This window comes from Syngnathus leptorhynchus, chromosome 3 (assembly GCF_054491065.1).
Source record: "Syngnathus leptorhynchus isolate UIUO chromosome 3, UIUO_Slep, whole genome shotgun sequence".
In the NCBI taxonomy this organism is placed as follows: Eukaryota; Metazoa; Chordata; class Actinopteri; order Syngnathiformes; family Syngnathidae; genus Syngnathus; species Syngnathus leptorhynchus.
This window is the reverse complement of record NC_141197.1, coordinates 20,150,132-20,163,363: the sequence shown is the minus strand read 5'-3', so window position 1 is coordinate 20,163,363 and position 13,232 is coordinate 20,150,132. Positions and strand designations below refer to the sequence as shown.

Genomic DNA, 13,232 nt, shown 5'->3' with positions numbered 1-13,232 from the left:
TTTGATGGGTTCAAAAAATGGTCAATTGACCACCTAATGGTCCATTTTTTTTAATCAAATATCCCCATTCACAACCTTCACTTTATATTTTCGATAGTATCGTTCTCTGGCCTCCGTGACCTCAAAAGAAGTTTGCCCACTCAAGGACAGCCGGTCTCATCCCACTCAAGGGGAGTTCATGACTGATGCCAGAGGCCACTTGTCTCATCTTGTGTTCACTGAGAGAGCCGTGGTGGACTCGTGTGTGTGTGTGTGTGTGTGTGTGTGTGTGTGTGTGTGTCCGAGTCGGGGGGGGGGGGGGGGGTATATTCTCATCTTAAGCCAGAGCCACGTTGGAGCAGTAATGTGGCATTGTAGCTGTTACTTTTTGATGTGTGAATCATTTTTGTGGGACAGTGGGAAAATGAGTCATCAATGCTATTCGTAATCTTTTTCTGTTAAGTCCGAACGCTGCGGTGTGCAAATGTGTCAATGATGGATGACGGTTGGCTGAAGGAGTCTTGCTTGATTATTTCTTGATCATCAGAAATAATAGCAATACCAGTACTTTGAATATACTATATATCATTTTCGTGTTAATCGTTCACAATTATTGACTGAGCAAAAAACTGCAGCTGTATGAAATTAGAATATTTTTGTCGACTAATTATTTCACTTTCGTATGAATTGGGACAACTAAAATAAAAACAAATCAATTTGATTATTTCCTGTAAAATGGACTTTGCAGGGCCGCCGTGCTGGAATGACTTTTGTTCCAAGAAATGTAATGAAACATCAAACAGGTCATCTGAATGCACTTTTAATTTGCCACTGATTGGAGCGCCCACCCTCGTTCCATTTTTTCTTCCCGCTGGGTCTCATTTTGAAATTGTTGCTTTCCAGCTCCCCGTCTTGTAGTCTGAAGTGTAAGAGTGATTGAAGGACCTGAAATAGCGCTAGTGACGCACGTACTGTGTCAGACGTTCGTTTATTTTCTCAAGCCGTTTTCAACAAAACCATGCTCTCGCGCATTCAGGCCAATCATTGCCTCGATCATTTTTTTTTTGGTGCTTTTTCCTTTTCCCGTGTTACTTTGGTTTATTTTGAGATTTTAATGGCATACACTCTTCACCACATACTTTCTGCTGGATTCAAACAAGTTGAACAGAAATGCTATTTTTTGGGGGGTTGTTTTCAAATTACCGCCTTATAAATCAACTTCCCGTTCTATTTTTTCTACATTATAGTCGGAAAAGCAATTTGTGATCAAGGACAAAGAATCTGGGCATGTTTTCTTGAGCTACCTTGGACAGCAGCTGCAATTTTTTTTTTTTACATGGCTGGAAACACAATAAGATGTTAATGGCACCATCTCCGAAACCATCTCCTGACGGTTCCTGTCCGATTCCCCTCTGCCCTCGCATCTCACTCGAGGTTCTTTTCCCTCTCTGGATATAAATAGTCTCGTATAAAAGGCTGCTATGTCAGAATACGGCGTGAGTCATGAGACATTGAAAATGTACAATCCAGACAGCTACCTCAACATAGAAGTGGGAGGGAAATGAAAGCTTTCAAATGGCGCTAATGACAAGCTGAATATGGAACAAAATTACCACAAAGGCCAACCTGTCAAGCAGCAGCAGTAGAAGCAGCAGCAGGAGGAGGAACAGCAGGAGCAGTGACTCCTTGGCGGATCAGCTTGATCATCCCCCCCCCACCCAGCAGCAAGTGTCACTCCAGCTTCAACCATCAACAGCCAGCCACTCATTCGGCAAATGTGCCCTTCAGAGCTTCAGCACTCAGAAGGTGCCGCTGGAGTATTTGTTTATATCGGTCCCATCATCCACCACAGTGCGGGGATTAACACGTGCAAATATGAAGTGCCTCGAGAGACTTGTTGGTCTTCCACCTAACCTGGCCTATCCTTTAACTGTTAAGCTTTATTCCATGTTGCATTGAACCACCTGGAATCACCTGGGACCCGATTTGGTCCTTTCAGTAGCATCTCTGCTTAGAGGTGTCCCACAAGGCTCCGTGCTAAGTCCCTTTCATCGCTCTGACTGCACCCCATCACATCATACCGCAGCCGTCATCAAAATTACAGATGACACAACAAACATTTTACACGACCGAGATAAAGTGGGAGGCCGGAAGAAAAGATCATTTAATCTTATTTGAATCCGATGATGATTTTACAATCATTTGTTATCAATGCAAGACAAGGAATAAAGCAAAAAGAAACAATGACTATGGTTACAAACTACACATTTGCAGTGTAAAGAAGGCGGCAGTGTAAACGACTACGCCTAAAATAACGTTAAATATGGAACATGGCTCAAACACAGGTAAAGCTAAAAACCCAAACAAGTTTGACCTCACAAATACTCTACAGAGCATCGGCGCTGAAATTAGAGCATCATTTTGGGGAAAGCAAAATTGGTTCCATCAATGGATGGGATGGTGACGATGATGCTTAGATGGACATTTTCAGAGGAACTCGTTCTTGGCTTGCGTTACCGGGCTGCTTGGGGTTCTGGTAGGACAGTCGCACAAACACAACAACGAGGATGGTCCCTATTTCAAAGAAACAATAACAGAGCTTAAAAAACACCAAGAGTGTGTCTACTTGAGATGTTAGCTAAACTACTGACCTATGACTGCAAATGTGCCGAGCAAAGTGCCCACTGCAGACTGGATGGTTGGCATGCCCTGCAGCGGCTTGGCTGGCATTTTGCAGTTGCCCCTGATGTTGCAAGGACACACTGTCACTAAAAGAACAAGGAGAGATGGAGCGTTCCCATCAGTCGTGGAAATCAAATATGCCGCCTTTCTACTGGCCAAAAATATTTACCGGGTAAGTTGATAAAGGTGCTTCTTGGAGGAGAGCTGCTGTCAGAGATGGTGAAGGGCACAGTGTAAACCTCGGGAGCCAGATATGGTGTGTTCAGGGAGAGGTTGGTGTGAGTATCTGAGAAGAGACAGAGAAAAAGGTCACGATTGTGCGATGTGGACCAACTTGAGATACCCGACATCGAGCCCTTCAAACGCCTTCAAGCATGAAAAAAGATTGTACGAGTCTGTGCGTGTGACACCCCGGCCCATCTCTGCATCCCTATACCTGGCTTTAAATAAAGATGGATAACAATAATAATACATCAATGGAAATGGCCTCAGTACAGCAGTATTTATTTATTTATTGGTGGATTATTTATTTATTATTTTATTCTCATTATTTATTGTCATTATTTATTGTCATTATTTATTCTCATTATTTATTCTCATTATTTATTTATTCATTTATTATGATTACTTGTTTTATTCTATTTATTTATTTATTTATTTATTTATTTATTGACAATTTTATTCACAATCTTCAAATATACAAATAATACAGAGCTTCCTGTTTGTGCTCAGATAAAGTCCTTGCATAAAAGCAAAATGAAATAAAATTGAGGAAGCAAAATAAACACACGGAGGGAAAAAAAAAAAAAAAACATTCGGCCCAAAACCTCGCCGCCCGTCTCATTTGCAAACTTTTTTGGCCTTGACCAGCGAGGTAGTGGAAAAGGCGAGCCACACACTTTTGAGCTCCCTATCTTATCGGTGCGCATCAGTTTAAAATACAGCGCTGGCTGTATGACGTGAGAGGAGCCCCGTAAAGAGAAGCCTTTATCGACTCGTTTGAAGCCTTATCTGAGCTTGTCACACTTGTTCATGTTCAACGCACTCGCGGGTCAAAACAACAAAGCCATTTTGTTTTTCTCCTCCGTGTGCTATTTCATACGTGGCTTGACATGGTGCACTTTTTTGTTTCGTAGACTTTTTCCAATGACAAAAGGTTGAGCGGCATTCGAATGCAAGAGCGGGCTGAGTCATGAGCACTTAGCGTGAGGGAAAATCAGACATAAGTGGGACCTCATTTATATGGATGGGAACATGAACAAAAGCGGGCAGCGGCCATTCATGGCAAAGTGCCATACTTTTGGTGAAATGCCGCTTTTAGCCTTCACGAGCTGAAAAAAAAAACCCACGGATGACACCAAAGATATCACGTCGTTCAATTTATATTGCTCGTGTGAGCTCAACCATGATAGAGGAGGGGATAAACGAACCTCTTGTTCTGTTCCCGGTTCTGTAAACAGTTTAGAAAATGTCGAGCGCATAAAAAGCATGATCTCAATAAAAGCGTGAGCACCGTTTTGGACAAAAGAAAATCTCAATATGTTTGGACTGTCAGAGCCGGAAGGTCCCATTGTCCCTTCAGGCCATAGGATTATCTCGGCATCGTATGCGGCGCATTTCTAAATTTGACTTTCCACCCTCCCTTGTGTTTTTCCATTTCATTGCGATTGACGGCTCGAGGTGGACTTCCAGCTCACCGTTGATGGGCGTGAGCTTCCAGTTGCGCCGCACCGTGGCGTCGCTCCTCAGCGAGAAGTTGAGTCTTCCTCCGTGCTGCGGCCCGTCGCTGTCCCGCGAGGCCAGCACCAAGGCTTGGTCTTCCCAGCGAGGGGTACACAAGTACTTCCACGAGTAGTCACCCACCAACACAGGACTGTTGTCGTTCACGTCCAGAATTTGCACCGTGACCAAGGTCGAGGCGGATAAGGAGGAGTTACCTACAATGATATCGTTACATTTTAGATGATTATATTTCAAGTTATGACAATTCATCCATCCGACTCACGTCCGTCCACCGCGATGATCTCCATGGTGTACGTGCTGTTTTCCTCTCGGTCCAACGCTTGCACCGTCTTCAGCTCGCCCGAGTATTTGCCAATTGAGAAATACCTCTTGGTGTCCCCTTGAAGAGAATATCTGCCAAAAAAAAACTTCAATGTGGAACTTCAATGACAACCATTTGGTTGAGGATGAAACGTACCTGATGGGGTGAGAATCGGGGTCGTAGCCTCGGATGGTGGCGATGACCCGCCCTGGTTCTTCGCCCTCTCGGACCGTCACCTCGTAATGGCTTTGCGATAGAACCGGACCTTCGTTTATGTCGTCCACGTAGATGGACACGGTGGCCGTTGACGAAGGACCGTAGCGGCCCCGGACCAGGGCGACCGGGTTCTGGGCGCTTAGAACGAGGATGTACTCACTCTCGCGCTCAAAGTCAACGACCTGCTTAAACAGAAGGAAAGCGCAAAATGTAGTTCAGCTGTCCCTCACGAGCCCCCGTCGTTTATTTAACAGCAAATATGATCACGGGAAGCTTTGCCAGAGGCAAAAAAAAAAACGTGGAAGGACGTCAAAGGGGATGACGAGACCCAGCCGGCCCGCTCACGAGCGTGGACGCGCACGCTCGGAAACGAGACACCATCAACGGTTGCTAGGGTGAGCGTACGCAGAGCTTTGGCTGCAAGTGACGCATGGTTGTACATCAGCACATTAGAAGATGTGACCTAAGCAAGTCCTGGCCGAATCGACGTCGGAATGATTTTGGATTGACATTGTCCCAATCCGGCCCCCCCCTCCAGCCAGCCTCTTCGTCTCTGCACATGCAATCTAATTATTCTGTCTGGATGTGAGCAGAGTGTGATTTGGAGTAATCAAATGTGTCTGGCTTCCGGCAATGACCTCGCTTGGTGACGCAGAAAAAAAATGGAAGTTGATTTCGACAGCGCGTGATTTGTCACTGGGAATCGACGTGAGCATTTTTAGTCACCATAACAAACAGTTTTAAAATGTCCCTGTGCATGTCATTGTTAAAAAGGGTTTAGAAACAATTAGATATGCCCGAGCACGTAATCTCTGAAACTAAACGAATCACAGCTATTTGACATCACCCCCAAAATATTCAAACGAAATCTAAAATAAAAGTTAAAGACATTGACTGCAGTAAACCCAAAAAGAACTGACTGGATAGCTAACAAGCTAACTAGCTCATTAAGTTTGTATCGACAAATTTGCATCACTTTTCAGATGATTGCTGTTGTGACTTCATAAGAATGATAAATGATGAATCCTAATCACTACTGACTGGAATCCATTTTCCACGTCAACGCGCTTGAAGATTGTTTACCTTTGACAGGACGAGTGAAACCTCATTGGTCTGCCTGTCTGTCAGTAAAGAGAAGACCTCCTCTTCGTTTCCGGACTCGAAACGATAATTGACTTGCCAGCTGTCGCCTCCTCGAACGTCGGCATCGCCTGCCAGCACGGCCGTCACCGTGGTGCCAACCGGAGCGTCTTCCGAGATGTGGAAGGGTCCGTACTGCCCCATAGAAAACACAAAAACTATGAAGAAGTGCAAACATTTAAGCAAACAATTTTATTTGAGCTCAGAACCTAGACCCATTTCCTTCCTTCCTTCCTTGCTCCCTCCCTTCCTTGCTCCCTCCCTTCCTTGGTTGTCAATTCCAAAGCAGCGTCACCTACTTTTGTCCCACCCCGTTGCCCTCTCGGTGTCGGCTGACCTTTATTAACGCGGCGTTTGAACGGGCCACTCGCCTCTGATCTGGCCGTCCCAGCTGCAGGGGTCGCTGAACTCTGTCACCACTCACCTCCCTCCCTCCCACATCAGTTTTGTCGGCTGGCGTTGCCTTCACAAGGCGATGGAAAATGCTGCGCTGCTCAGGCGTGACCCGCTCAAGAGCATTTTCCACCTCACGGTTTGTGCGGCCATCACGTGAGCGACTATGTCAAAGCATTCGCCTCAAGCCTTCAAGTCTTTTGTCGAGTCAAGACAAACTGACAAAGAAAACCAGAATGACTTAACATGGCGTGATGGCTCTCCCACGCATCACTCAACCGTCATGACTTTTTTTTTTTTTTGAACATGTCACGTGGACGGGAGCGTGCGGGCTCTGTCAAACAACCTTCGGGCCTTCCATCATCAATAACATTTGTCCCTCTGCCGAGATTGGACGAGAGCTGCGGGTCCGATCGACGGGAAATCCACCCAGAAAACGAGATTTGATCATTCGAAAATCATTTCTGATGTTATTTTCAATATGACGGTCAGCTGCCGGGACGATGGCGGGCTGCTCTAAAAATACACCAGTGGAAAGTTTCCCTCCAAAGGAAGCCAATGTGATTAACAGCGCCGTCTACTTGGAATACAAAGAACAGACAAAAACTCCGATAACACGTCTGCGTAAGCCTCGGATTAGAGGGCACGCTTTATTTAGTCGGCTGCCGGGAAAATGACATGGGTGACCTGCTTTTCTTTACGGTTCTTCCAAAATTTTAGTATCTTACTTACCTCATGTTGAGAGAAGACTGGTGGGTTGTTGTTTTCGTCTTGCACTGTCACCACCACGGTACATGAACTGTTCAGACCTGCCAGGGACATGATTACACCTTTTATTGGTGACTCAGGGTCAAGCCAGAATGGCAATAAAAGACAAGGAAGGAACAGCGAGTCCCTCATCTTGCCTCCATCACATCCTCATGCGTGAGTCACGCAGCAGATGCTTACGCTTCCTGTTTGGAGTCAAACCTTTTAACTCCTGCTGACTTTTTGACGCACGGCGACGGAAGCTGATATTCCATTTGTCTTTTCCGAACACAAACAAACATGGAGCTGCCAAATCTAAGTGAGCCCGAGTTATAGCGATGGTTCTTCATTGAGGATAAAGAATATATATCTCTAGGAGGGATGCCAAAATTCTACTCCATCACCTTTTGCATCCTCAGCAGTGATGGTGAGCGTGTACTGCGGCGCCGTTCCCTCCATGCTGTCCGCTTGGACCGAGATGACGCCCGAGTCCCGGTCCACTCTGAACAGCGCGCGGGGGCTCTCCGGGATTTGGCCGACCAAGCGGTAGAAGATCCGCACGTTATCCGTCTTGGGGTCGTCGTTATCAGCGGCCTGAACCGTCAAGATCTCCGTTCCTGGGGAAAAAGCGGGGTTGTTGGTTTTTTTCGGAACAGCTTACGATCTCCGCAAAAAGGAGCAGTGGGCGTCGCCCACCTCGAGCAGCCAGTTCCTTAACCACGGTGTGGTACTGCGCCTGCGGAAAGGTGGGCCTGTTGTCGTTGGCGTCACCCACCATCACTCTCAACTCCACCGGCTTGGCAATTTCCCGTCCATCCGGGCGCTCCACCACAATGCTGACGAGGAACTGACTCAAAGCAAAGACAACAATTCTTTTCAACACTTCTTCATGAATGGATTTCATGTGACGCCGCTGTCCAGCTGCCCTAGATTGAAGGTTTGGCGTTTCCCCAAACACAACGTAAACAGAGGCTCGCGGTGTTTCCACGTTTCGACATGAATTATAAGCACAACATTCATTCTTATGTTTGACTCTCCAGACCTGGTCTTGCGTTTCTCTGTCCAGAGGTGCGTTGAGATAAATGATTCCCTCTCGACTGATGGTGAAGAGCATTTCTGGAAACTCCCCCTCCAGACTGTACTCTGCTTGGCTTCCACTCCATTTCACCTTGACAAACAGGAACATGCGGGGCACTCAACGGAACATGTCATCAATCTGGGGGAATGGTGTTGGACAACTTTGAAAAGGGGATTTATAAAAAGAGAATATTTATTGTCAACTCTAGGAGCAATTGGAGAGGCCCTGTATGCGTAACGCTAAGCTAGCCGTTGTTTACATGATAAGGAGCCAGCTGATGATGTGAAACAGAGAGCCCAGCCAAAACTAACTCTGCGGCCTGCAGGGGATTTTCCGTTCTTCTTGACGGAGGGCCGGGCCGGGCCGTGCAGCCCGGCTGGAACAATCTCCGACAGCACCCAACAAGGAGCGGAGGCGAGCGCAAACGTGTGCGTCGCCTCGTCTCATCGCCACCTCTGCCCAAATGCTACAATTTCATAGAAATTTGGAGAAATAGCCATAAAACATAAAAAAAAAAATCTGTTTCCCCCTTCTGAATAAGACTGAAAGGCCAGCAAAATTGGAAGATAAAAATAATCAATTGAAATAAATAAAAATTTAAATAATAATGAAAAAATATATAAAAATAAATAAATAAAATAAATACTAAATAAATTAATAAATAAAATTTTAGGTCATAAACAGCTCAATGAATGCCATGTGTGCATCATTGACTTTCAGGAATTTAAGAAATTCTTATCACTAAAAGCCTCAGTGCATTTTTTTTTATACTCACAGAAGCAACTCCTGATGCTCTCGCAAAAAAATCTAAATTATTATTTGTTTTGTGCCTACCTTTCAGAAGATGCAAAGATTATTTTTATAAAAGGCACAACAAATTGATGAAAGAAAAGATGAAACACAGTCAAGTTTTCCAACCTTTTCACAGCTTGTATCATAGGAAAGTTTGACGAGAGCAACTTTCAAAATGCCTTTTAAAGATCAGATACGGAACATTTTGTTTCCTAATGCTACTCGAGCGCAGATCGTTTCAGCTGCACGTGGATATGAGTCTCATTTGGGATATGATCCAAGTTGAAGTGGCTATGACAAATGTCAAGAGGCGCACATGAATTTCGCTCCCAAAAAGATTTGCGTCCAAAGTGATTTAATGCAGTAAAGAGCCCCGACTCAACCATCCACTCCAAAGTCTCGCTAGATTGCATTAGTGAGTCCAAGTGCTTTGGTTGATTGCTTTCCACAATCGCACTTTTCGCCAGGAAATTAGACTGAATGAAATAAGATGTCACCACCCAAAAATAGATAGCAACAGTCTGGATTGCATCTAACAATTAATAATCTTTGGAATTGTGTCAAAAGTGTCATCGTCACCAGTGTGAAAGCCTTTTGGCTGAAAAAGCTTGACGGGCACCGTGTATTTATAGACATAGAAAGAATGAAAATCCATCAACGCTTTTAGCACCATGTGTCATAAGAGTGCTGAGTCCTGCCACCCACTTTCCACTATCGAGGAATTCTTTACTGTGGGCGAACCCAGGTTTCCCCAAGTAGGCGTTTTGCAATTTCTGTATATATGTGTATATATGTATATATATATTATCAGCATCGTGTTTTTATTTTGGTTGAAAAATGTGCTTTTTTCACAGGTAAATTAAAAAAAAAAAGAGGAAACATTACGCTACTATTAACACTAATGACTTGGAAACATAAAAGAGCCGTCGTGCCATTATTTGTGCCTACGAGTGCCCCCACTTGTGATCCACACACTTTCAGTGGGTGGACGAAACAGGAGTGATGCGAGGCGGAGGGCGAGAGTGGGGGTGGAGACAGAAAACAGGAGGAGGAGGGGGAGGGAGGGATGGAGGGACTGTTGTCGTGTTCGTGACTCTTGGAACAGCACACCGCGTTCGATCTGTACATTTTAAAATCAGCAGCAATCTTGCTCACACTCGTACATGTTCAAATGTACAGCAAGTGTCACAAAGATGAATTCATTGATCATTTGAAGAAATGCATTTGGAATATGTCAACAGCCCCTCATTGGCAAGTGTTGAAGAGTCTGAAAGGATCAATGGCATCTGAACGCCATCAATAATTCAGCACTCGGTCATTCAGGAAGACTCTAAAAAGAGCAACCGGCAACCTGAGGCCACTTCGGGGTTATCGACGCTCGATTCCATGGGAATATGATATCACGGATGCAGCTGCACACACACACTCCTTTGTGTCCACGCTGATCAAATTAGGAAGCTAAAAATAGCTCCCGTCTCTGCTAGCATTACAAGCCGTTGACCCGTTTTACCTGGGAGATGGCGATGGGATAGGGGCCCGGGAGGTTCTCCTGCAAACGTACGGGATCCGGCGATGCCCAGGTATTCCCGGTCACTTCCACGGTGACGATGCCGGTGGTGAAGAAAGCGTTGGATTTTCCAGCCATGTCCTTGACCATCACTGAGAGTTTATATCTGCCGCACATCTCGGGGTCCAACGTCGAAGCGCCTGGTGATGATGCAAGCCTGATTATGTTTGACATGGAATTCGTAATCGCACCGTGGCTGTTTAGGTTGAAAATGGAGAAGGTTTATGGTTAGGATATACAAGTATAGCATCATATACAGTGACATTTGCCAGCCAGCGGTGACTTGGAAGGACTGACCGTCCTCGGTGAGGGAAACCTCTCCCGTGATGGAGTCAATGAAGAACATCTGAGGGGAGGGGATTCTGGGGGTTTGCTCCATGAGGCGGAAACGCAGCTCGGCGTGGGCGGTGTTGCGATCGTCACGATCCAGCGCCTCCACCTGCATGAAAGGGATGCCTGAGAGGCACGACAATGTCATCACTCATTTGGAAACAAAGAACTAGAAAGTAGTCAAGAAATCAATCAAGAAACAGAAATAAATATGAGAAACTCAAGAGAAAAATACGGAAATGGAGAAAAATGCCATTTATTTACCAGCCTCGTCTTACCTTTGAGAAGGCCCAGTTGCACGCTGCCCCTCATGCTCTCCTGTATGAAGGCGGGCACATTGTCGTTCTTGTCGATGACGCACACTTCCACCGTGAAGCTCTGGCGCTGCCCAGACACTTTGAAGGACACCTTGTCAGACCCAGAAACAGAAAAGGTGACTCTCATACTGCATGTTCAACATGAGTGTGGTTGAGTGAGGAATTGTTTATACCGTAATTAAAAAAAAAAAAAGTCATGTCATTTTCATGTTTGACGTCATATCAAAAGATTTTTCAAAAAGTAGATGATGGATGGACTTCTGAGATACCTGCAGAGAGTAGGATGGCTGCTTTTCTCGGTCCAGTGGTTTCAAAGCATAAAGAAACTGAGAGTCCACTCCAAATATCCCATCGTCATCTCCCGTGACCACCAAGTCACTGTAATTGCTTGGAAGGCTGTGAAGCTGAGGAGCACACAATGTTACTCCCCAAAAAAGAAACTCTCCAGATGGAGAGATTTGTTTCTCCCATCACATGAACCCAAGGGGAATACAAAATCTTTGCGAGCTCATTGGCACGTGTAGAAAAATGAGGTTGCAATCACGTTTGTCTGTTGCGCTGACTGAGCACTTTCAGGATACATTTATCAGGCCCCTTCCATTGATAGAACACAAAGTGGCTTCATCATCCTCCTCGGTTTCTATTTGAGAAGTTAATAACAGCAATTTCTTTCCAAAAAAGAGTGACAGTGTGTTGCCGCGTGACACAAAGCAAACAAATCAAAGCTCAACGGCCGACGGAATGAAAAAGCCTTCAAAGCCAGCTGATGACGGCCAAACCTTGAGTGCAGAGTGAGAAGAAAAGAGGCAGATGCTTTTGTGCCTACCCTGGACACCAATCGATTTATTATAAGCCATGTCATCTTACAAACGCTTAGGGTAGAATAAAAATCCTCTCTTGGTTGGATGGGTTCATTCTGTGAGCAAGGACGCAGGTTTTTTGCTCATGTGGTGTATTCACCAGCCTCAAAATATTGTAATGAGATTCAATTAGATATGTTTGTGGATAAATCAACCTTGTACGTATTTCTATTTTTTTTTTTTTCTTCACCCAATATCCCACGGATATTTTTCCTTGCTAAAAATAAACGTCTGTGCAGTTCTATCTACACTAATAATATATTAGTATCTATCTATCTATTGAATATATATTCAACACAACACATTTATCAGGCCCGTTTCATTTATAGAACACAAAGTGGGTTCTTTATCCTCCTCGGTTCTATTTGAGAAGTTAATAACTCCAATTTCTTTCCAAAAAGAGTGACATTGTGTTGACGCGTGACTCAAAGCAAACAAACCAAAGCTCCACACACAAAATATGCATATATATATATTTATATATATATTATATATATTGTTTAGTCTTTTTACGTTTTCCGCCTGGTGATGCAAATTGCTGTTTTTACAGTTTTACTCATTTTTCTCTCTGAGGTTGTGAAAAAAAAAAGAAAAAAAAAAAAAAAAGGTCTTACCTTGGATAAATACCATGGGAAAATGCCATCATAGTTTTCTGGGACACCTATTTTAACATTTGCACCCAAGCAGGATGCAAATATGTTAAGCAGCACCTGCGAAACAAGATTTTTTTTTTTTTCCCACGTGGAAAAAAAATGTTTTGTCGGTAAGGCTCTCACCGTGATTGCAAATATGAATGTGGGTCCAGTTGTGCGGTCAACCATGACGACGTAGAAATGTTGAAGTGTTTGGACCCACGTGGCTTCAGATGGGAATCTTTTGTCTTACTGACTCACAGACTGTCAAAAATTAACAGCCAGCACAGTAAGAGCCACATTTGAACAAAAAACAAAACAAAAAAAAAAAAAACATGAAAAGCTAGTTAAGGTGGTCCAAATGAATCCCAAACGCATTTGAAGGTGTAGTCGAGTGGATTTTTTTTTTTTTAAAGGAATATCATTAAGTCCTTACCTTCTCCGAAAGACGAGTC

The 13,232-nt window shown here is 44.5% G+C and overlaps 1 protein-coding gene across 1 annotated transcript; it reads right to left on the bottom strand.

Annotated features, from left to right (window-relative positions):
• Positions 1-2,114: 2,114 nt before the first annotated feature.
• On the bottom strand, positions 2,115-12,966 carry cdh16 (cadherin 16, KSP-cadherin). Its single transcript, XM_085907974.1, has 17 exons — positions 12,922-12,966; positions 12,760-12,855; positions 11,555-11,689; positions 11,247-11,376; positions 10,936-11,094; positions 10,582-10,778; positions 8,244-8,369; positions 7,898-8,048; positions 7,606-7,818; positions 7,187-7,263; positions 6,005-6,196; positions 4,862-5,106; positions 4,667-4,797; positions 4,359-4,598; positions 2,831-2,947; positions 2,631-2,747; positions 2,115-2,553 (listed from the first exon to the last, which is right to left on the bottom strand). The coding sequence occupies exons 1-17, from the start codon at positions 12,964-12,966 to the stop codon at positions 2,453-2,455; spliced, it is 2,472 nt and encodes an 823-aa protein (XP_085764100.1). The 3' UTR covers positions 2,115-2,452.
• Positions 12,967-13,232: the final 266 nt, after the last annotated feature.

Bases quoted from the DNA above. Each gene is read 5' to 3' on its own strand.
- cdh16 (XM_085907974.1), bottom strand. From the start codon at position 12,966: ATGGTTGACCGCACAACTGGACCCACATTCATATTTGCAATCACG. The intron at 11,377-11,554 runs GTATCTCAGAAG...GGGTCTGACAAG, and splicing joins AGCCATCCTACTCTCTGCAG to GTGTCCTTCAAAGTGTCTGG. The intron at 8,370-10,581 runs GTAAAACGGGTC...CTGTTTGTCAAG, and splicing joins ATCCCATCGCCATCTCCCAG to GTGAAATGGAGTGGAAGCCA.